The sequence below is a fragment of the Gracilinanus agilis genome, chromosome 4 (assembly GCF_016433145.1).
Source record: "Gracilinanus agilis isolate LMUSP501 chromosome 4, AgileGrace, whole genome shotgun sequence".
NCBI classification, from domain to species: Eukaryota; Metazoa; Chordata; class Mammalia; order Didelphimorphia; family Didelphidae; genus Gracilinanus; species Gracilinanus agilis.
Window position 1 is genome coordinate 192,811,450 of NC_058133.1, and position 25,635 is coordinate 192,837,084.

At 43.2% G+C, this 25,635-nt stretch overlaps 2 protein-coding genes and 1 non-coding gene across 3 annotated transcripts; 2 read left to right on the forward strand and 1 right to left on the reverse strand.

The window, feature by feature from the left end:
* Positions 1 to 1,327: 1,327 nt before the first annotated feature.
* MED24 (mediator complex subunit 24) lies at positions 1,328 to 19,653 on the forward strand. Its single transcript, XM_044675101.1, has 17 exons — positions 1,328 to 1,457; positions 1,563 to 1,645; positions 3,092 to 3,130; positions 4,664 to 4,737; positions 5,241 to 5,470; positions 7,878 to 7,989; positions 8,267 to 8,417; positions 9,028 to 9,141; positions 9,645 to 9,692; positions 10,196 to 10,278; positions 10,715 to 10,801; positions 11,082 to 11,193; positions 11,372 to 11,514; positions 12,752 to 12,789; positions 13,272 to 13,358; positions 18,401 to 18,481; positions 18,891 to 19,653. Exons 1-17 carry the CDS (start codon positions 1,328 to 1,330, stop codon positions 19,127 to 19,129), a joined length of 1,851 nt encoding a protein of 616 aa, XP_044531036.1. The 3' UTR covers positions 19,130 to 19,653.
* LOC123248277 lies at positions 13,083 to 13,187 on the forward strand. Its single transcript, XR_006506338.1, has one exon. It is a non-coding gene; the product is annotated as a small nucleolar RNA SNORD124 (small nucleolar RNA).
* A 1,923-nt stretch (positions 19,654 to 21,576) lies between the features above and the next one.
* Positions 21,577 to 24,399, reverse strand: CSF3 (colony stimulating factor 3). Its single transcript, XM_044675102.1, is given in 7 exon segments — positions 21,577 to 21,741; positions 22,254 to 22,400; positions 22,640 to 22,747; positions 23,642 to 23,793; positions 24,267 to 24,297; positions 24,300 to 24,380; positions 24,382 to 24,399. Coding segments are annotated over 7 exon segments (702 nt in total).
* Between the last annotated feature and the right edge of the window lie 1,236 nt (positions 24,400 to 25,635).

The window sequence follows — 25,635 nt, forward strand, 5'->3', positions numbered from 1 at the left end:
AGTCTCGTAGTCTCTATTTCTTTCCATCTGCTTTTTGGTTGCTTGCTCCTAGTATGGGAGGCCGATGCGCTTGAGACATGAGTTGGGCAGCTAGATTCTCTAGGAATGTGGAGCATCTTAATTTTGTGTCTGTTTCCCTTTGCTCTTTCAAAGAGGCTGCATGTGTGCTATTCAGTCAGCTAGACTTTCTCCTTTGAAAAAGTGAGACTCCTTCATTTCGGACCTTAGTTTCCCCTTTGCTCACTCAAAGAAGAATGTTGGTGGTTAGGGTGTATGTGAACCGAGGGTACTCTTCCTCTGCCTTAATATGTTATCTTATGCCTCATTTTCCCATCTGCAAAACCAGGATTTCCCTCCTTTTCCCACCTCCTCCCCAACTCCCCGAGTATGGAAAAGAATTCAGGAGCCGGGCAGGAGGTGCAGAATTTTGTGCACCTCTCTACTATCTTCACCCAATTTCCGGGAGGCACAACGATGTAAAGTATGATGCCACGCAGGCAATCTTTTTTTTTTTTTTACAGGGATTCTTAACCTCAGGCCTCAGAATTTGTTTTTAAATTTTATTTTAATAACAATTCCAGTAGAAATAATTTCGTTTGTTATGTTTTTTATTTCATGCATTTAAAAACATTATTTAAAGTCCATAAGCTTCACCAGTCTGTCAAAGGGGTCCATGTCATGATACAAGAAAAATTCTGAACCTAAGAGGTTCATGACGTCAGGAGATGAGATACTGCTAGTCGGTGCAATGACATCAGCGTCCTAAGAAAAGAAAAGGCGGGGCGGGGCCAGAGCGAGCTTCCGCTTGTTACCAAACTGAGTTTCCCCCGGCGCGTCGCCGTGCTTAAAACTACAATTCCCAGAAACAAAGCGAGGGTCTCCCAAACTCACCCCTTCCGATATTCCTATTGGCTCTAGGTGGCTGGGCCCGACCAATCAGATGTAGGTTATTTGGCGGAAGTCGAGATATCTGTGCTTCCTGTCTAGAGAAACCGCTTCCTGTGTGTGTGAGTCTGTTGTGACTGAGGTTCTTTAGCTAGAGGCTGGGGGATTGGGGAGAGGGACTGGAGAGCAAGGGGGAGTTGGGGTGGCAAGAGCATGTAAGGAGGGAGGTGAGGGGACCCCTGCCTATACTGGGGGGCCAATGACAGTCAGAGCCGGCTTAAGCCCTTGCTGCCTGGTCAGCCTCAGTTCCAGAGCTGCCCCATTCTGGGGTCGGGGGGCTGGGCCAGAAGTTGGGAGAGACCGTGGGAACCCCGACCACCGATACCAGACCTGCTTCGTTTCCCCGATTTTGACCTTAGCCTCGCTGCCTTAGAGTGGAGTCATGAAGGTGGTAAACCTCAAGCAAGCCATCCTGCAGGCGTGGAAGGAGCGATGGAGCGACTATCAGTGGGCCATCAACATGAAGAAATTCTTCCCCAAGGGAGCTACCTGGGACATCCTCAATCTGGCAGGTATGGAGAGAGGGAAGGAGGGATCAGAGGAATGGGCAGCTCTGTGGAGGATGGAAAGGAGTGGGCTCCGGAATCAGCTCGATTGCTTCTGTGTTTCTCTCGTAGAAGCCCTGCTCGAGCAGGCCATGATCGGACCATCCCCCAATCCTCTCATTCTGTCTTACTTGAAGTACGCCATCAGCTCCCAGGTATGCTCTTTCTTACTCTCTAGAAGCAGAAGGTGTCTGGTTCCATGCCCTCTCAACGTGGAGTCCCCTTGGAGCAGCTAGTGATGGCTAGATAATCTTCCACAAACTATTATCCAACAAAGACCAGCGCATTGCTTTTTATATGGACACAGGCCTAAGTAAATCCTAAGGAGCAGGACATTCATTTTACACAGAATTGTACTGATTTACTAAACATTCTTGATCATGAATAGTGCTTGACTACTGTATTTTGATTTTTTATATTTTTTGGATATTCCACTACAGTCCTATTTTGGTATTTTATCATCTAGTTGACCCTGGTTTCTTAAGGAATAGGCCGGTGGAGGACTAATTCTGATGTTTTCCAAACTGAGATTTCAAAGATGGGATTAGTTAAACTCTAGAAGAGTTATACTCTTCATTGGATTCACTGGAGATACCCACAAAAACAAAATTATAATTTTTAGACTATATTTTAAAAACTGTTTAGACGATCAGAAGATATGAATTTTTAAGAAGGTATTATATTGGTATAAATATTAGGAGTAGTTGTACCAGTCCTATTTTATCAGTTATTTCCCTTTCAATATGTAATTCCTAAAGGTTTGTTAGATTCCTAAATGTATTCATTTAATCGAAATTTACCTTATCAGTAGACTTTCCTGAAATGCTTATATACAAAAGACTGTATTCTTAAAGTAAATCAAGCCATATAACAGCTAAGATACTAGTTTAACAAACTCATATCTCAGTTCCCTCATTGCCAAAATGAGGGCACAGACTAGCTACTTTGAAGGTCCTTTTAAACTTTTAATCTAGGGGCAGCTGGGTAGCTCAGTGGAGTGAGGGTCAGGCCTAGAGACAGGAGGTCCTAGGTTCAAACCCGGCCTCAGCCACTTCCCAGCTGTGTGACCCCAGGCAAGTCACTTGACCCCCATTGCCCACCCTTACCAATCTTCCACCTATGAGACAATACACCGAAGTACAAGGGTTTAAAAAAAAAATTAAACTTTTAATCTATGATTCCATAAATCATTTTCTACAGAAAATACTTTTCTTCAATCCTTGTCCATAAAAGTCATTCTCTGACTGAAATTATATTTTTCTTCTAACCCACCCACAGTCAATTGACATGTAATTGACAAATGAGTTAGAATGTAAATATAGGACCTTAGAAAACTTGTCGGTTATTTCTTTAAAAGTTGTACTAGTGACACCCATTCTTGGTTTTATCAGAGAAAGAATAGGTAATTGCCTGTTTCCAATACTCTTAGCATGAATTATGGACGATTTCTTGGAAAAAGGAGATTTCCAGGAGATCCTTTCTTCCTAAGTGTACCTTCTCTGATCAGCACCACTGTCTTAATATACTGTAAAAACTGGTGATCTTTCTTCTCTAACTTAGGTCTACTCTATTTCTCTTCCCTATCTGCTTCTCCCCCTCAGATGGTGTCTTACTCAACAGTACTCACAGCCATCAGCAAGGTATGTAATCTTTTTCCTATCATAATTAGAAAAGGTGTGGAAGATGTTATAAGATTTCAGTGATAGAGTCCTTGGCAGTTTTTTGGTTTTTTTTCTGGTCAGATAATCCTTGAGACATTGTTTTTGCCTTTTAGAAGTCCAGGGCACATTTATGATGTCACTTGGAATTGCCTACTAAGTGAAAGTTTCTGGTGTTTAAAGACTCTGAATGTAACTACTCATTAACCCAAAATAAGATTGAGGGCATTTGAGAAGTGGTACTTAGGTGTTCTTTCTGTATCATCCAGTTTAATAAAAAAAATTAGCTCTCTGGAATGTGATAAGCCTTGGGGGGAAAAAAAGCCCCTGAGCTTAAGATGCTTACATTCTTCTAGAGTTGGCAGCACAAACTGTAAAAGTTAAGTGTAATCCAAGGTAGGGAGTAAAGTGGGTAAAGGAAAGATCAAAGTACCCTAGAAATATTTAAGGAAAGTGAGAGAGAGAAGTAACATGGGATCATCAGGAAATATATCCCAGAGAAAGTAGTAGTCAAGCTGAGTCCTGAAAATAGTTATGAAATTTGAAAAGTGAAGATGAGATGAGTGCAGTTCGGGTGTGGGCAGTGAATTGAAAAAAATGCATAGAAGCAGGAGTTAACTTGACAAGATCAGTCAAAAATGACTTAATAGAATGGAGCACAGAGGGGAATAATGCAAAAAATAAGGTAGGAACTAAACTGTAGTGGGCCTTAAATTCCAAGGTAAGGATATTATAATTTGCCCTTTAAGTAATAGGGAAGTAGGGGAAGGGCAAGGAAGGGAATATGCATTTATATATTTCTTATTTTGTGCCAGGCACTGTGCCAAATATTTTACAAAAATGATCTCATTTGGTACTGAACTAGTGAAGGTTTTTAAGCAAGGGGAATGAATGACAGAATCAGAATTGTGTCTTAGGGGATTATTTTGACAGCTATATGAAGGAAGTATTTGAGAGAGGAGAGAATGGAGGCAAGATAACCAATCAGGAGATTATAACAACTGTTCTTGTGAGAGATGATAGGAACCAGAACCAGTGTGGTGGCAGTGTCAGATGGGAGACATGTTATAGAATTTCTATAATTAGAATTAATTAGAATCAGTAAGACTTGACAGTTATTTGAAAATTTGAAAATAGGGGATAAGGGAGAGGAAAGAGTTTAGAAATTCAACTTCAGGGTTTTAGACCTGAATGTTGGAGAATGTTAATACCTTCAATTGAAGTAGATATTTGGAGGAGAGGTGCATTTAATTGAGAGGGGAAGAGTTCAAATTTGGACATGTTGAGTTTGAAGTGTCAGGGAGCCATCCAGATCAAAATGTATAGCAGCCAGCAATATAAGACTATTGTTCAGGGGAAAGGTTAGGGCAAGTTAAATAAATTTGGGAATCATCTGCATAGAGGTAATAATTGAACCCAAAAGAGATTACTGGAGGAGAGTGTGTAGAGACTCCCATAAACTGAAGGAAGGAGATGGATTGGCCTTAAACATCTTCTTCTCTGTTATTCCCACAGTTTGATGACTTTTCCCGTGACCTCTGTATCCAGGCCCTACTGGATATCATGGACATGTTTTGTGACCGGCTAAGGTAGCTTTGTGGGATTCTCTTCCCTATAGGGAACAGAGGAGTTGACTTTTAATTTGGGAAATAAACTTAGCATGGGCTGAGAGTAGTTTCTTGGGCTACTTATTCCTTGTTTCACCTTGCCTGTTCTCTTATTCCTAGTCCCTATAATTTTAGTTCCCAGGAATCAAATTTTGAAGGACTCTAAGGTAGAGTGAGGGAAGAAGTCAGACCATTGAATTACATGTTGAGGCTGGTCAGAGGTTCTTAACTTGGGGTTGCGAACTTTCTGATACTCACATTTGACACAACTAGCTTCCTTTATAATCCTATGTATTTCATGTATTTAAAAACTTTATTCTGAGAAAGGGTCTATAGGCTTCACCAGTCTGCCCATGTTGTCCAGGATTAAAAAAAAAAAAAAAAGGCTATGAACCCTTGTTTTAGTGAGTAGGTTAGAGGGAGACCATATGACTGGACTAGAAGAGAGACTTAGAGACAAATGGGCTATATTTATCTTTCCACAGTTGTCATGGCAAGGCAGAGGAGTGCATAGGTCTGTGCCGTGCCCTCCTCAGTGCCCTTCATTGGCTGCTTCGATGTACAACTGCCTCTGCAGAACGATTTCGGGAGGGTCTTGAAATGGGGGCTACAGCAGGGGAAAAACAACTCACCATGTGTCTTCAGCGGCTTAACAAGCTCCTCAGCAGTACTAAGAATCGAGCCCTGCTACATATTGCCAAACTGGAGGAAGCCTGTATGTTATCTTTGCTTCCTAATTTTCATGCACCGTTATTTCCATACCCAGTATATGATGTCAAAGAAGTTGAAGCAGGATGTTATTACACTTTTCAGTGGGTTAGGAAACCATCCTATATCTTCTTTGTTTCTCTCCCTGTTAATTTTGATGGATTTTTAGGAATTTTGACTATAAACTTAAGCATTCTGAAGGGATTTCACAGGCCATCTAACCCAACTCTTCCTCCTCCCTTTTCTCCTCAATCATTCCTTCTGTCTTCCCTATAATTCAACCAAGAGATTTTTAGTGAATAACTACAACATCTCTATTAATGTGCTCAGTGCTACTAGGGATGCAAAATAAGTGTAGATATACATATCCCTGTAATCAAAGAGCTATGATGCAGTTATGAATGAGAAAATTAATACAAAACAACAAAGAGGAAGAATTACTTCATAGCCTGGCCTTCATTATTTTGTTAGTTTGTTGTTTGGAAATAAATTAATCCCAGATATGTATACTTGTCATTTTAAATGCCCATGATCTCATGCTTTTATGTGTCAAATGCTCATTTACTTATACTATCTTATGTAATACCCAGAACTTCCAGAGGCAGAAAAGAAAAACTTTGACTATGGGAGCAGTTTGAGTCCCTAGAGGCAAAAAGACATACATATCTTTGGGGACATGCTTTGAAATGGTTTGCATTTAAGTGCCCAGATTTTAACTAATTAGATAGATGTTAACTCTAGAGAAGGACAGGCTTCGAAATTTTGATTTACTAGATAATATTAATTATGAAAACTTTTATATGTGAGAAGTTCATAAAGATGGATACCAGATAAAACCAGATTAAGGTCTTACTGGATCTCATTGCTTATATTTTGTTGTTCTTGTAATATTTGAGGTTTCAGTTTTATGGTTCTGTTTAGTGTTTGATTCTCAAGAATTCCATGATGAATACCAATCACTTCATTGGTCATAATACTAACTCACAACTGCATAAGTTATTTAGTGCAAATAATATTGTCTTCATTTTATAGATGAGGCAGTTTTGGCTCTGTTTCAGTGACTTGCCCAGATAACATCTCAGAAGTGTTAGAGCTTGAGATTCAAATAATGCATTTCTTTCGATTCATAAGTCCAGTGATCTTTCTGGTATAATTTTTTTTTTAAATGTACTTAAATATCAGGTGAAATGCAACAGAAGTTTAGAGAAGAACCAGAAAGATCATTCTGAGTTGAAGTAATTTGGGAAGAGACTTGAAGGATAGATAGAATTTGGGTAGTTGGAGATGAACAGGAATGGCATTCTGGAGAGAAGGACAAATGCAAAGGCATGGAGACTGTGAGGGAAAGTATGGAGAACAGCTTGATTAGAACTCAAGATTCTAGGCCACCCTGTAGTAACCAGAGACAGGAGTACTTTGTGGGACATCTGGCTGTACCAGCTGCCATCAATTCTCAATCTTCTACCTCTGTGATAATGTTATACCCTGTCAAGGTCTAGCAGTATATTTTTTTATTGCCTTGTAAGCTTTGTCTCTTTTAATTTAATTTTATAGACTCAGTACAAATCTTTCCAGATCTTGACTCTGTTTTACCATGTGTTTTTGTTTTTTTTTTACATTAGTTAAAAAATTTTTTTTTTTGGCATTCTATATTTTCTCTCTTCTTTCCCTCCTTTCCCCAATGATTGAATAGCCAAGCAGTGTGATAGCTATACATGTGAAGTCGAGCAAAATATTTTCCCATATTAGTTATGTTGCAAAAAAATACCCCAAAACAAAAAACAAGAAACAAAGTAAAAAATGTATGTCTTGATCTGTAGAGATCCTTAGTTCTCTCTCTGGAGGTAGATAGCATTTTTCATCATAAATCCTTTAAAATTTTCTTGGATCATTGAATTGATCAGAATAGCTAAATCTTTCACAGTTGATATCCTTAAAATATTGCTGTTACTGTGCACAGTATTCTCTGGTTCTGTTCACTTCAGTTTGCAGCAGTTCATATAGGTTTTTCTGAAATCATCCTGCTTGTCATTTCTTGTAGCATAATACTATTCCATCACAGTTATGTCACAGTTTGTTTAGTCATTCTCCAATTGACAGGTATCCTCTCAGTTTCCAATTCTTTGCCACCACAAAAAGAGCTGCTATAAGTATTTTTGTACATATAAATTTTCCTTTTTTCTTTAATCTCTTTGGGTTACAGTCCTAGTAATGGTATAAGTAGTATAAATTCTAATGATGCCAGAGAACTAGGAGAGGTTTTGGGGAATATCAGCCACTTATTCTTGTCCTGTTTAGAAAAAGGCAGAAAGTACATTCTTAATAGTTGGGCCCCTGGGTGCATTTCCCATTGTTTTCTGGGCAGACCTATAAGAGGCCAGTGGTTCCCACCTTATCTAATGTTTCTCCAAAAGCCTCCTGGACAGCCATTGAGCAGTCACTGTTGAAACTTGGGGAAACCTTTGCCAGCCTTAGCAATTGCCATCTTCAGAGTCAAGCAGAAGAGTGTGGAGCTCTCATTAGAAGGTACCTAAATTTAAATTCTTTATCATAAAGGATGGTTCTTTGGGGATGAGGGGATGGGGAAAGTAATACTTTGGGAAATGTGTGTGATGTAAAAGCAAATGGTATCAATAAAATGTTTGTTTTTGTGTTAAAAAAAAGGAGTTGGGGGATGGCTCAATTTGTGAGCCCATTGGGAAAAATGATAGTTCCAAGAGCCCAAATGTCTCATATAGGTTTGAACTCTTCTAATCTCTGCTTTTTACTCCCTTGCCTGAATTTTGTCTCCTCTTCTTTGCAGCATTCCCATCATGTTATCTATGCATTCAGAGCAGCTGCACAAGACTGGGTTTCCCACAGTGCATGCTGTGGTCCTCCTGGAGGGCACCATGAACCTGACAGGAGAGATGCAGCCATTGGTGGAACAGCTGATGATGGTGAAGAGGATGCAGGTATGAGGACACAGGGGAACAATGTGTACCTTCATCCTTAGCCTAGTCAGCTAGAAATGAGATCATTGAACTACATTTGGGATGAGAAGCCTGTAGATATTTTCTGATAGATCCCAGAGTGTTTATTATGAGGAGGGGGCTCAAAGGTTTAGGATCTCCATTCTAATATACTTTGAGATTGTCCCTGAATCTTTTAGTTCTTAGAAACTGGTGAAGGATTCTTCCATTCTGGCACAAGTCAGAAAGATCAAGTTTAAAATCTTATTAGTTGTTTGGATCTTGTCTATTCACCTTCAGTTTCTTCACCTATAGGATGAGAGTATAAAACTGATTACCTCTTAGGGTTGTTAAGTGTTTTGGAAACTTTAAGACACTAATTTAAATATGAGGACATAGTGACTTGAGGCTGGCCTTCAAGTCAAGAAGATGTGAGTTTAGGGTCTCCTTGGGAACACATATTGATGTTATGGTCTAGGGAAAGTCATTTTATCTCACAGGAACTGCAGTTGGTGCTGATCTGTCCTGGAGAAGAAGGGTCCCCATCAGGAGTTCCTTGGTCTGGTCCCCCCAGCCCCTAAATGGATATTATTGGTTTTGTTTTCCACTTTAGCGTATTCCCTCCCCACTCTTTGTCCTCGAGATCTGGAAAGCTTGTTTTGTTGGACTCATTGAATCTCCTGAGGGCACTGAGGAGCTCAAGTGGACAGCCTTTACTTTTCTGAAGGTACTAGGGGAAGGAATGGGAAGAGGGACACTTTGCAACCCAAAAGATCTCCCTCTGCTATTAGCTTTTGCCAGGTTTCTCTTTATTTTTTCTTGAGCTTTAAATTAGTTAAGTTGAGCTCCATGACTGACCCTTTTGTTCTTCAACATAGGAATCTTTTAGGTCAGCAGTTGCTACTTTAGTGCAGAAGGATGGGGTGAGAGCCAGAGCATGGAGATACATGGTGTTGCCCCATAGCTCTTTGGAGTCATACTCATTGCTATCTACTTCTTTGACCGTGTGACTTAAGCCACAGAACCTTCTTGCAGCTGGGTGAGACAGGCTTAGGGTGCTTTGACATACACTGGGCCCTCTTTCTGGTCTGGCAACTGTAATTGTTTATTTGCTACTGGGACAGACATGTTTCTCTCTTTGCCTGGGATGGGACTTCTTTTCCTGGGCCAAGTGGAAGAAAGAAGAAATTAATTGCCCTGTGGCTTTTTTCTTCCTTCTTCTCCCTATAGATTCCTCAGGTTTTGGTGAAACTGAAGAAATATCCTCAGGGGGACAAGGTGAGTTGCCCTGTCCTGGAGAGGGCTTATATTCAGCATTGTGGTAAAAGGAGAAGGCCTTAGGAGAGCCTAGAAGGAGAGGGAACATTTATAGCTTAGCAAGAAAACTGGATATCACTGAGAAAGAAGGACCACATATGTGCAAGCTGGGCAACTGAGAATTCTTTAGGAAGCTGAGTTGTTTGCCCTTGCATCAGGAACTTGTACATTAAAAATATTTTGAAAACTGCCTTTCAATGTAGTTTCCTTTGTAATTCTATGTATTTTCCTTGTTTTATTTAAGAACCTTACCCTTTACCCCTCCCCTCCCCACACCCCCATCATCATCCTACCAGAATAGGCAGGTTGCCACTTCTCTTTCCTTCATAACATTGGCCACACCCAGCCAGTTGGCCTGGGCCATAGGCCTAGCAAAATAACACCTGGGTCTAGACATTGCCATGTGTGACCAGAAATGGAAAAGGAGGCATGCAGCCCAGATTGGGGTTTCTGGCTCTTTGTAGGACTTCACTGAAGATGTCAATTGTGCCTTTGAATTCCTGCTGAAGCTCACACCCTTGCTAGACAAGGCTGACCAGCGTTGCAAGTGAGTGCTTCCATGGTTTCTGTCTTTCTTGATGTGTCCAACAAAATCCATTCTGTTTCTAGAGTCCCCTCCTAGATCTTTAATGTCAGGTATAGGCTAACTACATACTTTCAGACTGTTATAACTCAAGATGTCTCATCTCCTAGGCCATTCACTTTAGATCCTTCCTTTCCCAGGAAAGACTGGGAGAAGAGACCTTGATCAGGATTCCATATCAGTTAGGTAAACCTGTCCCAGGTGGGGAAGGCAGACCTGCAGCCTATTCACAGTGTAGTATTTTATTTCTTTCCTTCCCTTTCTCAGGCCCCTAGAGAAGCTTGTCTCTGCTTCTAGAATTGGAGCAAGTCTGAACAAGCTAGATTCCCTCTGCTTTAAAGGTTCCCCTGCCTGTCCATTTCAACACTTCCTTCCCTACCTCTCCTCTTTTTCCTCTCAGCTGTGATTGTATCAACCTGTTACTCCAGGAGTGTAGTAAACAAGGACTGCTCTCTGATGTGAACACAAGCAGCCTGATGGCCAAGCGGTAAGTGTATATGTAGTTGGGCCAACCCTGGCTGCTATTCCTTCCATTCCCTTTGCTTGTTGACCTAGGTGGGGCCTCTTTGCCCAGTGTTTTAGATCTGCAAGTTTGTGACTGTGGCTTGGATTATATTAGGTCTTAGTGAAGGGCCAAATGCATATTGCTGTATTCTTGGAGTCCAGGAACTCTTTTCTTACTTAACCTGTTAGCTACTTTTGTCTACCTTAGGAGATCAGGAATTGACCTTGAATCTTATTTCTCCCCACTCCCATCCACCCCACAGTACAGCTGACCGAGAACATGCCCCTTGGTTGAAATCAGCTGAAAATGCCAACATCCAGCCCAATCCAGGATTGATTCTTCGAGCAGAGCCCACAGTCACTAACATTCTCAAAGTATGTCCTTGCTTTAGTTCCTTGACGTCTTTGTCAGTTTTTTGATAAAAGAAATTCAGGCTCCTGTTTCATTTGAGGGTTTTGGGAAGAAAACTTTGTGGTTTAGGTTATAGACAAGAGAGCTTTGGGGTTGCTGAGAATTTCCCAAACAAGTCCAGTTTTTTGTCTCTATTTCTAGACAATGGATGCAGATCACTCTAAGTCTCCAGAAGGGCTGTTGGGGGTTCTTGGTCATATGCTTTCTGGGAAGAGCCTGGATTTGCTTTTAGCTGCTGCTGCAGCCACTGGAAAACTCAAGTCCTTTGCCCGAAAATTCATTAGGTAGGTATTAGGATGCCTGACCTCTGAAAGAGAACGAAGGTGGGGAGTTGAAAAGAGAAATCAGGAGTCTAGAGGAGACCAAGTGTTAACATCTGGGAAGTGGTGGTAGTAGATAAATCCCTAAAAGTCCCAGAGGTCCTAGGGGACAGATGGTTGGAACCCCAGCCTAGATGATCTGGTTGCACTGGCCTCCAGAATGCATACAAAGTCTAGAGCTGGATTGAATTATGGATTCTCCCCTTGGATTGTTTTTCTCCTTCTCCTTCCTCAGTTTTCTTTTTTTATGAGAGTAGAGGTAAAGATGGAAGGCAGGCAGACTAGTGGAAGTGAAGGTACTTTAAATATTGAGCATAAGGAGTGACCAGTCCTTCACCAAATACAAGTAAGAACAGGTTATATTGTGGAAGAGCTTTGGACTGAGGGGCCTCTTTGCCCAGTGTTTTAGATCTGAAAGAGTTTGTGACTGGCTTGGGTTATATTGGGTCCTAGTGAAGGGCCAAATGCATATCTTATATGCTTGGAGTCCAAGGACTCATTTCCTTAGCCTCTTAGTCAATTCTCTCTACTTTAGGAGACCAGGAATTGACTTTGACACTCATTTCTCCCCATCCCTCTTGCCCTAGATATCATAAAATTGTCCCTCTCAATCTCCTACTTCAGTTTTCCCTCTGATGAGAGTAGGAGAGAAAATGGAAGGCAGATAAGCTAGGGGTAGAGAAGACACTAAATATTGAACATAAAGTGTCATAAGTTATTAACCAGGTACAAGTTAGAACAGGCTACATTGTAAAGAGCTTTGGACTAGGGAGGCAGGAGGCCTGGCGAACCCTAGGTGGTTTTGATTCTGCTGCTCAGGAGCTCTGTGACCTTGAGCAATTCACTTGAACCTTTGTGTATAAAATTCTTCATCAAAATATGGGGAATGAACTGATACTTAAAAGCCTTTCCAGCTCATTCCATTTCATTATTCAGTGATTTCTTGTGAAATCCTATTCTAGCCATCTCAGGGAAAGTAAGTTATTCAAGTGTACTAGAATTTATTTACATTTAGTGGACCATCAGTTGGGGTTTGATGTTTTTAGAGATTGTTATGGTATTATTATGTTTTAGGGTCATTTGATTTATAACTAAAATTCTACTGACACGAGACAAAAAGCCCAGATCCCCACTCTCTTGCTGTTTTAGCTATCCTGTTGTCTCAGACCCATCTTTTGACCCAGCTTCCCTCTTTCCACAGTTTGAATGAATTCACAAAGCACATAAATGCTGAAAACTGTAAGTTATCTCTGCACTTTGGCCCTGTATACACACAAGTGTAGCATTAGATGGGGGTGGGGTTGGGTTGGGAGACTTTCCCTGGCCTGGGGTGGGGGAGGAGGATGTAGTTGTCTCTGCCCTATGATACATGATTCCTTAGGGTTGTTTAAGGACCCTAAAAAGGGCAAGTGAGGACAGGCAAAGGATTCTTCCAAAACTGTGACTGCCTGTCCTTTTTGTGAACCTAATTCTACTGTTCATGGAGGCGGGTACAGAGGAGGGACTTGGTTAGAACCTTTGGGGAGTCTCTGTAATTTCAAGGGAGGAATGATGCTCAAAGTGAAGCCCCAAGAAAAGGAACCTGAGTCCCAGGTCTGTGATGGAGCTGCTCTCTTCCTGACCTTCCTTGACTTGAATCCTTCTTGTCTCTCTGTCGAGCCAGAGCTCCTAGACCCTCATGCCTGGGCAAAACTTCTCACTTTTGTGTCTGCTCCCTACAGCCAAAGCAGCTTCAGTCCGTGCGCTTCTCTTTGACATCTCCTTTCTCATGTTGTGTCATGTGGCCCAGACCTATGGTTCAGAGGTCAGTGAGAGGGGAAGGGCAGGAGGGAACAGGATAGAGGGTGACAAAGGAGTTGGGTGATATGGAAATGGGGAAGAAGCTTTGTCAAAGGCCAAAGAAACCTTCCTAGATCACCAAATCCCAGAAATGCTGACATACTGTGCCAGTGGTTGATGGGTGCCTAGGTCATCAGGAGAGAGACTTCTTTCTTTTTTTCTAGGCTCATGCAGAATCTTTATAGACCATATCCTTGTAGACCACAAAGATGGCAGCATAGGCCTCATTTTCCTCCTTTCCCCTGAAACTAGGNGGGTCTTTGGGAACTCACTTATATTTAGTAAATACTTGTTGAATACTCATTATGTGGGAAAAAAGTTGTTTTGAATGGCTTCTTTGGGGAAGAGGTAACAAAATTCAGGTGAAAGGTTTTCACAGTTACTGTAGAATCTATTACTTTGTGATAACCTCTGCTCTTAGTAAAAAGTTGGCCATGATATAATAATTTTTAGCCTGTGCCTCCCCTCAAGTGTTTTTCCTGCTAAAATTCTGGATGAACAGCAGTGTAATAGTAATAGATAATATTTATATAGCACTTTAAAGTCTATAAAATATTTTTTATTCTTAAATATTTCACTCTGTTTAATTTTCTTTTTTTTCTGTTCATTATCCATGTCATTTTGTCTTTGACTTTTTTGAAAAATTTATTTAATTAACTTAGTCTATTTTTCCATGGTTATGAGATGCATGTTCTTTCTCTACCCTCCTCCCACCCCCTCCTTTAGCTGATGCACAATTCTACTGAGTTTTACATGTGTTGTTGATCAAGACCTATTTCCCTATTATTGATATTTGCACTGGGATGATCTCTTAGAATCTACATCCCCAATCATATCCCCATCAACCCATGTGATCAAGCAGTTGCTTTTCTTCTGTGTTTCTACTCCCACAGTTCTTTCTCATAAGTCCCTCAAGAGTTGTCCTGGATCATTGCATTACTGCTAGTAGAGAAGTCCATTACATTTGATTATGCCACAGTGTATCCATCTCTGTGTATAAGGTTCTCCTGGTTCTTCTCCTTTCACTCTGCATCAATTCCTGGAGGTTATTCCAATTTGCATGGAATTCCTCCAGTTCATTATTCCTTTGAGCACAACGGTATTCCATCACCAACAGATACCACAATTTGTTCAGCCATTCCCCTATTGGAGGGCATCCCCTCATTTTCCAGTTTTTTGCCACTACAAAGAGTTCTGCAAAATATTTTACCTAGGTTATCTCATGTCCTATCAGATAGATGCTTGTCCTCATTTTATAGAAACAGAAGCTGACAGAAATGAAGCGTCTTGCTTAGAGTCACACAATTTCTAAGTTTCTTTGGCAAGATTTGAACCCAGGTCTTTGTGATTACAAGTTAGTATTCTACCCACTGGACCATGGACAAATTGAGGTGGAAAAAGAGATTTGTTATTGTTGTTCAGTAGTGTCCGACTCTTCATGACTCCATTTGGGGTTTTCCTGGCAAAGATACTAGAGTGGTTTGCCATTTCTTTCTCCAGCTCATTCTACAGATGAGGAAACTGAGGTAAACAGGATTAAATGACTTGCCCAATGGTACCCAGCTATTGTCTAAGGCCAGATATGACTCAAGTCTTCCTGACTCAAAAGCTTACAGATCTATTTGCTGAGCCATCTACCTTCCCCCAAAGAGCTGCTGAATGGCTTCAGATAGTATCCTCTAAAGGTCATAATATTCTAATACCTGAGTTAGCACTACTACCTAAGTGTAAAAATTCTTTGTTCTTTAGAGAAATCTGGCTCCACCCATTTCTGCCCAACTAATACAGAGCCGGGAAGAGCTTTATAGGGGCAGTCCCTGCTAAGGTCCCTTCTCCTGGAAGTATTGGTTTGTTTTGGGTGAGGGCCAAGCTTGAGAAATATGTGGCCCCTCTTCCCTTCCTCCTCCCTACCCAGGTACTTGGTTCATAGAAAATGACTTGTATTTATTTTTATCAAACATGGCAGGGCCCCAGGCTAGGGAGAGGCAAGGTAGAATTCTTTGGAGGAAGGGGACTCCTTCCCCTTTGATGCCTGTATACCCTTTCCCTAGGCCTTTAGCATGTGGTGGAGTCTTGCTGTGGAATTAGACAAGTCTTGGTAGGATAGTCACCAGGAACTTCATCTTGTTCATCCCTGCAGAATGTGAATTAATTTGATCTGTACTTTTTCTGTAATACCAGTCATTGGAGAGTATTCTACAGATTTGAAGGTTTGACTATAGTAGTTTTCCCCTTTCTTGGCAGTTATCACATTTGCCCAAATATGCATTCTGCATGTCCATAGAAAGAAAAAAAGCAGTTCAGGGAAAATAACACATCAGTGAATTGTGACTATAGGCAATAGTTCATAGCGTTAACTCCGTTCCCCCCTCCACCCCTCCTGCCCTCCCAATCTCTACAGTGAAGAAAGGGACTCTCCTTCCTTTCTTTGCTACTATAAGTATTTTGGTTCATATCACTTCTCATTTCTTAATGGTCTTAGTAGTTAACTCATAGTCTTCCTTGCTACCCTAATTCCTGTCCACATTTTTGGTGATTTCGGTATTCATGTTAATGATACTTCAACCTCAATGCCCTCGACCCTTTCTCTCCATGCAGCCATCCCCAGGGTGGCCACATCTTAGATCTCACTATTACCTCAAGTTGTTCTATCTCCCAGAACTCTGAAATACCTCTCTCTGATCACACGTTCTTACTTCTCTCAACTCTTTTACTTTTTTTAAACTCTTACCTTCTGCGTTAGAATCTATACTAGGTATCTGTTCCAAGGCAGAAGAGAGATAAAGGCTAGGCATTTGGGGTTATGTGACTTGTCCAGGGGTCACAGAGCCAGGACATGTCTGAGGTCAGATTTGAACCTGGGTCCTCTCTGTTCCAGGCCTGGTCTATCTACTGAGCCACCTACCTGCTCCTGCCCCACCATTGCTTAGAACTACCTTACTTTTCCTAGACCTATTCTTGGACCTTTCTTGACCTCTGAGTCCTTTGTCCCTCCCTGTTCTCCCAGTTTGAATCACATCTTTGCAACTCCAGCTCATTGCTTGGGATTCTTCTGGGGCCAAGCAAAACAAGGCTGGAAGCTTCCACACTTATAAACCTTCAAGCATTCTGAGATGATTTTCATGTTCCCTCACCTCTAAGGCAGCTCTTCTCTAAGTGGAATGTAAGCCCTTTAAGGATAGAGATTGTCTCGTTCTTTGTCTGTGTCCCTAGAATATTGCTGGCATATGGTGGGTGCTTGTTGTTTGGTTGATTTTCTAACTTAAGTATCACTAAATTCCTTTAACAGATTCTCAAATGACATTGGTTGGTCACCATTCTGATGGCCTTTTTCTGGGTTCTCTCCTGCCCCTTTTAAAATGTGGTTCCTAGAATTAAACACAATGCTGCTGGCAGGGCAAGGAAAATATGACAGACATGTTGTATTTTACTTTGGTTGGACAATATCTATAGTATTGTGTTCAGTTCTAAGATAGAAGATGGGAAAGAGCTAGGCAATCAAGGGTTGTGTGACTTTCCTAGGGCCATAAAGCCAGGAAGTATCTGAAGTCAGATTTGAACCCAGGGCCTCCAGACTCCAGGTCTGGCACTCTGTAGCTGCCCTGATATCTTTTTTATATATCACATTTCCCCTGGTGTCTTATACCCCTCTCTGAAAACTATCCCTGATAATACATTTTTTAAGGCAAAAAGAAAAGAAACTGAAGAAGAAAACAATTACCAAAACTGATCAATACATCAAAAAAGTCTGAAAATATGTACAATAGGCAGTACTTATGGACCTCTCACCTCTTTAATGGGATTAGATGGTGGCATCTTTCTTTATCTTTACTTTTAAACCTGTTCTCCATAATTTTGAAAGAGTGTCATGATTTTTTTGAGTGATTCTTTTCATTTCTTCAAGTATAGTCACTGGATATATCTTTTTTTCTCATCTCTGTTTACTCTTCAGTGGTTCATGTAGATTTTTTTCATGCTTCTTTGTATTCATCACTTTAATCATTTGTTACAACATAGTAATATTGCATTATATTCGTGCCCCATCATTTGTTTAACTATTCCCAAGTCCATTAACACACACATTATTTCCAGTTCTTTGAAAGGCAACATTTCCTAAGAATTAGGGCAATCCACAAGCATTGGAATGGGCATCCTCCAGAGATATTGAGCTCTCCATCACTTGGGGTCTTTGAGCAGAAGCTAATTGATCTCTTGATGGAGAAGTTCTTGTTCAGCTACTCAGTAGATTGAATGGCCTCAAGGCCTTTGATTCTGTGAAAGGAGACACAAAAGAAGTAAGTGGTGGAAAGTGGGGAAAGTCAGGAGAGGAACCAAGGAAGAAGGGATGGGGGCAGGTAACAGTGGCTGATGGTCCTGAAGAAGGATAAGGACTGAGAAAAGACCATTGGATTTAACAACTATGAGATCTTTTGTTGACCTGAGAGAGAGGGTTCAGTAGAGCAATGGGACAGAAAGTAGGTTTCAAGGGGATGGATGTCCCCAAAGGAGGTTGTTCTAGTGGTATCCTAATTCTGGGAGCAGTTTCCTGAGTCCTTCCTTGTAAGGAGCTGGGCATAGGAAAAGTGACCTGATGGCCAGGATTTGCCTGGTTCTGGTCTCTGAGCTATTTCTGATCTCTGGGATCTGGTATTGTTTCCTCCCTTTCCCAGTGCTTGGGAGAGAGGCCATTATGGGGACTTCTTAATCCAAGGATTGAAACTGCTTTCCTATGAATTTGTGTCCAGTCCTTTAAGCTTCTTTTACTCAGCTTCCTTCTCCCTGATCCCCATGTCCTGAGAGAAGAAGCAGGCTCTTATCAGTGAGAGCTGATGGCCCCAGAAATTCATTCACCAAGTTCTACAGCTTCAGTTTTTCTTTTATCACACAGGTCATCAGCACAACATAAATATTATTGCAGGTAACTCCTGTAGGGTGTGAGGAGGGCTTCCCTTGGGAGAGTGTTTTGAGCCAATAGTGTCTTCACCCCTGGTCTCTTCCTCCCATTCTACAGCTGACCGGTCCATGAGCAGTTCTCTGTCAGCCTCTCAGCTACACACAGTCAATATGAGGGACCCTCTGAACCGAGTCCTTGGTAAGTTCCTTCTCCCCTTGCTCCCCCAAAACTGGCCAACACTAGATACAGGGGAGCTCCCCTCTCCCACCTTCCCTCCTCCTGGGGGTGGAGAAGCTCTCTTAGTGTCCCTGAGAGTAGCTTCTGCTATCTCCTGTATTGAAGCATCCTCTCCCTTTTTTCCTCCTCCCATTTCTTCACTTTTATTTTCTTTTCTGTCAGCCTTCCTCTCCCCTTGGCTTTTCCTGACCCTCATCTGTTCTTCCTCTCTCCTGATTTCTCCTTTCCTCTTGCACTTAGCCCTTCCCCATCCCCTGCTCTCTTCCCTCCCTTCTTCTACCCTTGATGCTTCCTCTCCATCCCCAGATTTCCCTTCAGCCCTTGGCCTGTGATTGATCTTCTTGCACCTCTTGTCTCTGCTCCTCCACAGCAAACCTGTTCCTGCTCATCTCCTCCATCTTGGGGGCCAGGACAGCAGGTCCTCACACCCAGTTTGTGCAGTGGTTCATGGAGGAGTGTGTGGATTGCCTGGAGCAGGGCAGCAGAGGCAGCATCCTGCAGTTCATGCCTTTCACAACGGTGAGTTTGGGGGCAGAGGTGGGGGATGGGAGGTCAGGGGCCCTGTGCTGCCCCTTAGGGTGCTGTTCTACATCTCAAACATCCCATTGAGTGGAGGGAGATATTGGCAGCTCTGCTCTTTGGTGTTGGGGAGTGAATCTGGGGAGGGATGGGCAGAATACCCCCAGTACTTACAGAGGAGATAGAGATTATTTGGAATCAGACATTTGAGCAGTTTCCAAAACATTCCTTTAATTTCCTGTCTAAGACTTCTATGAGCCATTTTATAATATCCACTGCTTGGCTACTCATCATTTAGAACCTGGAGAGGTTCTCATGCTGCCTTAGTTCTAGGTCAAAACCTCTTCCTTGTCTCTTTTATTTCTATTTTTTAATTAAGTTGTTTTCACACACCAAGTATTTATTTTCTCCCCTTCTCATTCTCCCTTCCCCCATTGAAAATAAAACAAAACCCTTGTAACAAATGTAGTTACTCAAGAAAACAGAATTTCATATTCTGTTTTTCCAAGTGGCAGTTAATCTTCTGGGGTTGAGAAAGACTTGTAACTTTTTATGCCCTTGGGGTCCAGTTTCCACCCCATCTTTATTATAAATAAAGAACATGCTCTTCTGCTATTCCTTGTGACTGTTGTTACTGAGTGGTAGTGTGTGTGTCCTTCTGTGGGTCTGTGTCTGCACTCCTTAAAGGAATTCTGAGTGTTTAGGATTGGAAACAAAGAGTAGCTAAGTTCCATTTTAGTCTCAGCTGGAGAAGAGATGGATGCTACGTGTCCCCGCCCCCCCCCTCTCTCTCCCTCCCTCTCTCTCTCTCTCTCCCTCCCTCTCCTCCTCTCCTCCTCTCTCCTCTTTTCTTTCTCCCTCTTCTCTTCTCTTCTCTTCTCTTCTCTTCTCTTCTCTTCTCTTCTCTTCTCTTCTCTTCTCTTCTCTTCTCTTCTCTTCTCTTCTCTTCTCTTCTCTTCTCTTCTCTTCTCTTCTCTTCTCTTCTCTTCTCTTCTCTTTTTCTCCTCTCCCCCACACACTATCACCCCCCACTATCACAAATACTCAATGCATATGTATGCATGATTTCTTCCAGCCTGCAGCCTCATTAACACCATTCTGGAGGCCAAACTAAAGCTGGCATCCCCCAGGTCCTTCAGGAGAGGGGTGGGGAAAGATGAGGTTCTTTTAACTCCCAGTCTGTTTTAGCTAGGCACCTAAAATTCGTTTTAATCCTGAGCTGAGAAATTGTTGTAGCCCAGCTTATGTGGGTTTCATATTCTAGAACCTAGGCATGGAAAGGATATTTGGTTTCTGAGGAGCAAGAGGGAGGGCAATTGTAGGTGGAGAGAAAAAGCCTTCATGGTACTATGTGCCAATGGGACTGCCCTGGGACAGGGTGGTTACTCAATTGGAGGCTGCTTGTTTGCTTCTGACAGAATTGAAATGGTTGTGGGGATGTGGGGCTGGGGTGGGGGGGAGGCATGAGGTTAGTGAGCAGACTTCATGGAGGTATATACAGAGTAGAGAGTATTCAGAGCCTTCCTTGTTAGATGCTGCCATCTATAGACCTCCCCTCCATTCTAGTTTTGTGGACATTTCGCTATTTACAACCCTGTTCTGCCTCTCATAATATAATTGTAATTATAATGAAATCAACAGTTACAACTCAGACAGGCTAATCGCAGCAGTCAGGCTTTGAAGACTCAAAGAATCCTTCTTTAGTTCTGGGAGTATGGACAGTGCGTCTGGATTAGGCAGGCTGTCTGGGGATGTCCAAGAAATAAAAGGAACAAATTCTGGCTAGGAAGTCCCTCCCAGCTCTGCATTCCCTCCTTGGAACTCTAGCTTGGAATCTGCATAGCAGAGAAATACCAGGAATAAAAATAACAGGCTTTTGTGAATGTTGCCAAGGCTAGAACTTCAGGGACCATCTCTGATTTCCCATAAATACCTTCTGCATGCTCCGAATTCTTGAAAAGAAAATAACTCCACACAGAATTAGGAGGATTTCAGCCCCAATTCATCAAACATTTATTAAAATGCTTACATTGGGTTTGCAAACAGGAAAATGGAAACAGTGCCTGCTCTCTAGGAGCTTACATTCTTAGCATCTCCCAGCCAAAGCTTCCTTTGTTCTGCAAAGAGCCTTTTCTGTGGGGCAAAGGAAAAACCAAAGAACAGAGTAGGACTGACCCCGACAAGACTGGCAAGTTAGGTCCCTCCAACCCAGCCATGGCTAGGGCTAGAGGGTGAGCACCAGTATTCATGTAGGGAACATTGCTGTTTAAATATTAAACAACATAGCATCTCCCACCTGGAGATTGATTATTAAATGGTAATACTTGGTATTTACCTACTTATCTTCCAGCACCCAGGATGGCTGGTCAGGATTTTCCCCAGCTATGAGCAGGGAGACTGTGGCCTAGAGTGGAATTGATAGGTAGGAGGGACAACTGAGAACTCCAGTCCCTCTCACCCTTTATTTAAATATATTATTATTATCTTACTGAATTTAAATACATAAATATTAAATAGGGGATAAATATGGGATTATCTCAGGCTTGGGAAAGATGGCGCAGGGCACGGTATGCCGTCTCCAGGAAGGCTTGCAAGCGGTCAAAGATGAGGACGCCTCCTGCTCGACGCCAGAAGGAGGAACTGAAGCTGGGAAGGGTGCCCAGGGTGGGCATGATTTTAGGAGCTACTTGCAGATCTTCCATCTGTGGGAGGAGGAAGGTGTCAGAGGTAGAATACAGAGTGGAAGCCAGCACTTCCCAACCACTGCCTTCCCTGGCTAAACCTCGACCTTTAGGTGATCTCTGCCATTTTTTTTTGTCCCAAAATTTTTTAAACCCTTACTTTCTGTCTTAGTAATAACTCTAAGTCAGAAGGGCAAGGGCTAGGCAAGCTGAATTTAATGACTTACCCAGAGTCACACAGATAGGAAGTGCCATATTTACACTCAGGACCTCCCATCTCCAGACCTGGTTCTCTATTCACTGAGCCACCTAGCTGCCTCGATTTCTGCCCCCTTACCAAATGCTACCCAATGACCTGCAGGGATGGGGTCATTTTAGACCTTTCACCCAGACTTCACTAAGCCAAGTCTTCTAAACCAGTTATTATCTAACTTTCCCTAAAGAACAAAAACATTCTTTTACTGTCTATATTACTGGGAAGAGAAATAGATCCTGGGATGTCTCAGGAAGAGTTAGATAATAGTACGTCTCACCTGCAGCCAGATAGTGGCTGCAAAATCAGCAACATCAAGCTGTAAAATGTCCAGAGTAGGGGCCAGCTCAGGGGAGATTCCCTGCAGTGCTTTCAGAAGCCCCTTGTAGAGCTGGAGTCCATAATGTAGCTGATTCAGACAGGTAGCCTGGGGAAAGGCAGAATTAGGAGAAAGGGCATCTGGCTGGGCTGAACACCCTCCAGCTCCACCTCCCCTCCCTTACCCCTAGCACCAAGCCAGGTAGAATTAGTGAAATCCAGACAGTCAGGTTTTTTTTTTTTTTTTTTTTTTTGCCACCCACCCCCACTGAGGAAAGGAAGAATTTCTGTTCTTTTATACTTTCCAGCCCTGGCCCCAGAGAGCAGAAAAGAGCTTGGGGCACTCACCAATCTCAAGTCCTGACTGTAACAGTTTTTCAGGGGTGGCCTGGGAATGCCTAGATACTGGCCCACCAAAATCAGCTCCTCTGGATGGCAAAGGCTATAGTCAGCACACTGGGTGGCAGAAATCAGGTACTTAGTAGACAGAACTGGAGGTCAGAGATCACCTTATAGCCTTATATAGTCTCTGCTTCTTCTTAGCTTCAGTCTATCTTTTTTTTCCTTTTAATCCTTACCTTCTGTGTTTTAGAATCTATTGTAAGTATGCTTGCCAAGGCAGGAGAGTTGAAAGAGCTAGGCAATAGGGTTTAAGTGTTTTGGGAGCATGGGGGGAAGAGTGTCACCCAGCTAGGAAACGTCTGAGGCTAGATTTGAACCCAGGACTTCTCATCTCCAGGCCTGGCTCTCTATCCACTGAGCTACCTAGCTGCCTGCCCCACTGACTGTCTATTTTAATGACAGTGGATAAGGCATATTGAATTAGGATCCAGAATTCAAATCTTGGCTCCTATTCATAGCATGTGACCAGTTTGGCAAATCCAACTTCTCTGGCCTGTAAAATGTGAGTTTGGGATGATCTCTAAAGTTCCTTCAGCCCAGCCTCCAGTATACCTCCTCCACATCTCTCTATCCACAAGGGATTAGTTTTTTGTTTTTTTTTTAATCCCTTACCTTCTGTCTTAGAATCAATACTGTGTATTGGTTCCAAGGCAGAAGAGCATAAGGCCTAGGCTAGACAATGGGGGTTAAGTGACTTGCCCAGGGTCACACAGCTAGCAAGTGTCTGAGGTCAGGTTTGAACCCAGTCTCTAGGTCTGGCTCTCAATCCACTGAGCCACCCAGATGCCCCTCCCCCAGGAGGATTATTCTTAATGAACCCATTCTTTTGGTCTCCTGGTCTCCTGGTTTTCTCCAAGCTTTCTCTCTAGGCTTTCTTAGGTGTTACCACTCAGACCCCACCTTGCTCCCAGCCCCATCATGTCCCTATCCCTTGGGTCCCTCTCTCACCAATCTCTGCTGTAGCTCTTCTGTGTCCATCTGAATCTTCCTCATTTGCTCCTGGCTTTGGAGAAGGAAGCTCTGGGGCAGGGAGTTGTGGGAGCTCAGGGGGAGGGCCAGGAACTGAGGCCAGAGTGCACTCAGCCAGAGTAGCAGCAGGTCTGCAGGTGGGAGGGAGAGGGATTATCAAGAGACACACACACATTTTCCCTTCTCAACATGGGATCCCTTTAGTGAATCTCAGCTTTCCACCTCCCTCACTCTTTTTTCTTTTTTTTTAAACCCTTACCTTCTGTCTTAGAAGGTAAATAAATATATAAGCGTGCATACACACACACACACACACACACACATGCTTATATTTATACCGAGTGAGGCAGAGGAGCAGTCAGTTAAGTGACTTGCCCAGGGTCACCCAGCTAGGAAGGGTCTGAGGATAGATTTGAACCTAGGACCGCCCTAGGCCTGGCTCTCAATCCACTGAGCAACCCAGCTGCCCCTCCCCCTCCCTCTTTCTGAGAGCATTGAGAATCCCGGCTCCCTCCTCTCTCCGGCGCCTTTCCTATCTCTGGGCAGACTGGAGGCCCCATGGTGGGGGAGGAAGACGGAAGGGCCCTTGTGTCACCGGACTCACTGGGAAGCTTCATGGGGCTGCGGTCGTGTCGTGTTGGTGGGGTCTGGGCGATGGGGCCTGGTTGGGTCTGGAGCTTCCAGGCGCTGGACTGTGACTGTGACTGGCTTCTAGAAGCCTTTATAAGATGGGTCATTCATGGAGGAAATTACCTGGTGCAGAAAGTTCTTAGTAATGACTTCCCAGGTTTATGCAAATCAGAGTCCAAGATAATACTTGAGGGGGAAAGGGAGGGGGAGGGCAGGGGTCTGGGACACCCAGGGATCATTTTACGAAAACTTTGTGAAATTGTGGAATATCTCATCCTCCTTTGACGTCCTGTCCTCCCTTCCTTGCCCCACCCCAACAGCCCAGGGATGCCCTGGGGCTTTTGTGGAACAGAAGGCCCGATAAGAGGCCGGGACGGAGATGGAGAGATGGAGAATGGAGGCTCCCACTCAGGGCTCTCCAGCTTTTCCCTTTGAATCCCTCGGCCGGCTGCTCTTCTTGGCTAAGAAGAGAAGCAGGCATAGTCTCTAGGACTGCCTCTTTCGTCCCTGGAGCTTTCCCGGGGCTGGCCGCTTCATTCTCTCCCTCTCGCATCGGAAATTGCGGGGGGCAGAAACCAGAGAACCAGAGGGTATCCCGCCGCCAGGACCCCAACACGCCTGCCTTCCCCCCCCCCCCCCCCATTGCACTCTTCCTCTTTGCCGGGCACCATTCCAACCTCCGGGCTGCTTTGAGCAGGTTATGCCGGGAACTCCCCATAGTACTTGCACATCCCCCAATCCGTGACTCATCCTATTTAGCCCCCAAATTCCCCAACCAGGAGAAACCGGATGTCTATTCTGAGTGAAGCAAGAATCACCGTGGCTCCCAACTCGACCGGTCATGTTCTCCCTTCCCGCCGCCACTCATCATCTTCCTGGACAGTCACGGGCATTCGGTCCCAGACTTGCCGCTCTCAGGCTGCTCGGTGGATTAAGTTTTTTTTTTTTTTTCTTCTTCCCCTCCAGGAAGGACGCTGGCAGCTCATTGCCTGCGTGTGTGTTGAAAGAGGGTCAGGGAACGGGGAAGTTTTAGCCTCGGAAAGTGATTTGAGAGCAGGTCTTCGGGGCACCGTCTTCCCTACCTGATGTGTCCCATGCACGGGAATTGCCGTGCCCTTTGGTGCCCCCTCTAGCGCCACCTGGTGGCGAACAAGTCCTGAGCAAGCGCCGGCTGCAGTTCTCCATCTGTGAGGGGACAAATCATTTCATTTATTCAAGCCTCAGTGAGCTCGTTTGGAATGACAATATCACACTTTCTACCTCGTTGGGTTACTGAAAGGAAATTGCTTTATAAATTATAGCTCCTTGAGAGCACTCAGTTCAGAAATGAAGGAAAAGAGCAT

What these genes read in the sequence shown, in the direction of transcription:
- MED24 (XM_044675101.1), top strand. Translation starts at nt 1,328, where the DNA reads ATGAAGGTGGTAAACCTCAAGCAAGCCATCCTGCAGGCGTGGAAGGAG. An exon ending in ATGTTTTGTGACCGGCTAAG is followed by an intron (nt 4,738 to 5,240) that starts GTAGCTTTGTGG and finishes ATCTTTCCACAG; the next exon opens with TTGTCATGGCAAGGCAGAGG. An exon ending in AGCAGCCTGATGGCCAAGCG is followed by an intron (nt 10,802 to 11,081) that starts GTAAGTGTATAT and finishes TCCACCCCACAG; the next exon opens with TACAGCTGACCGAGAACATG.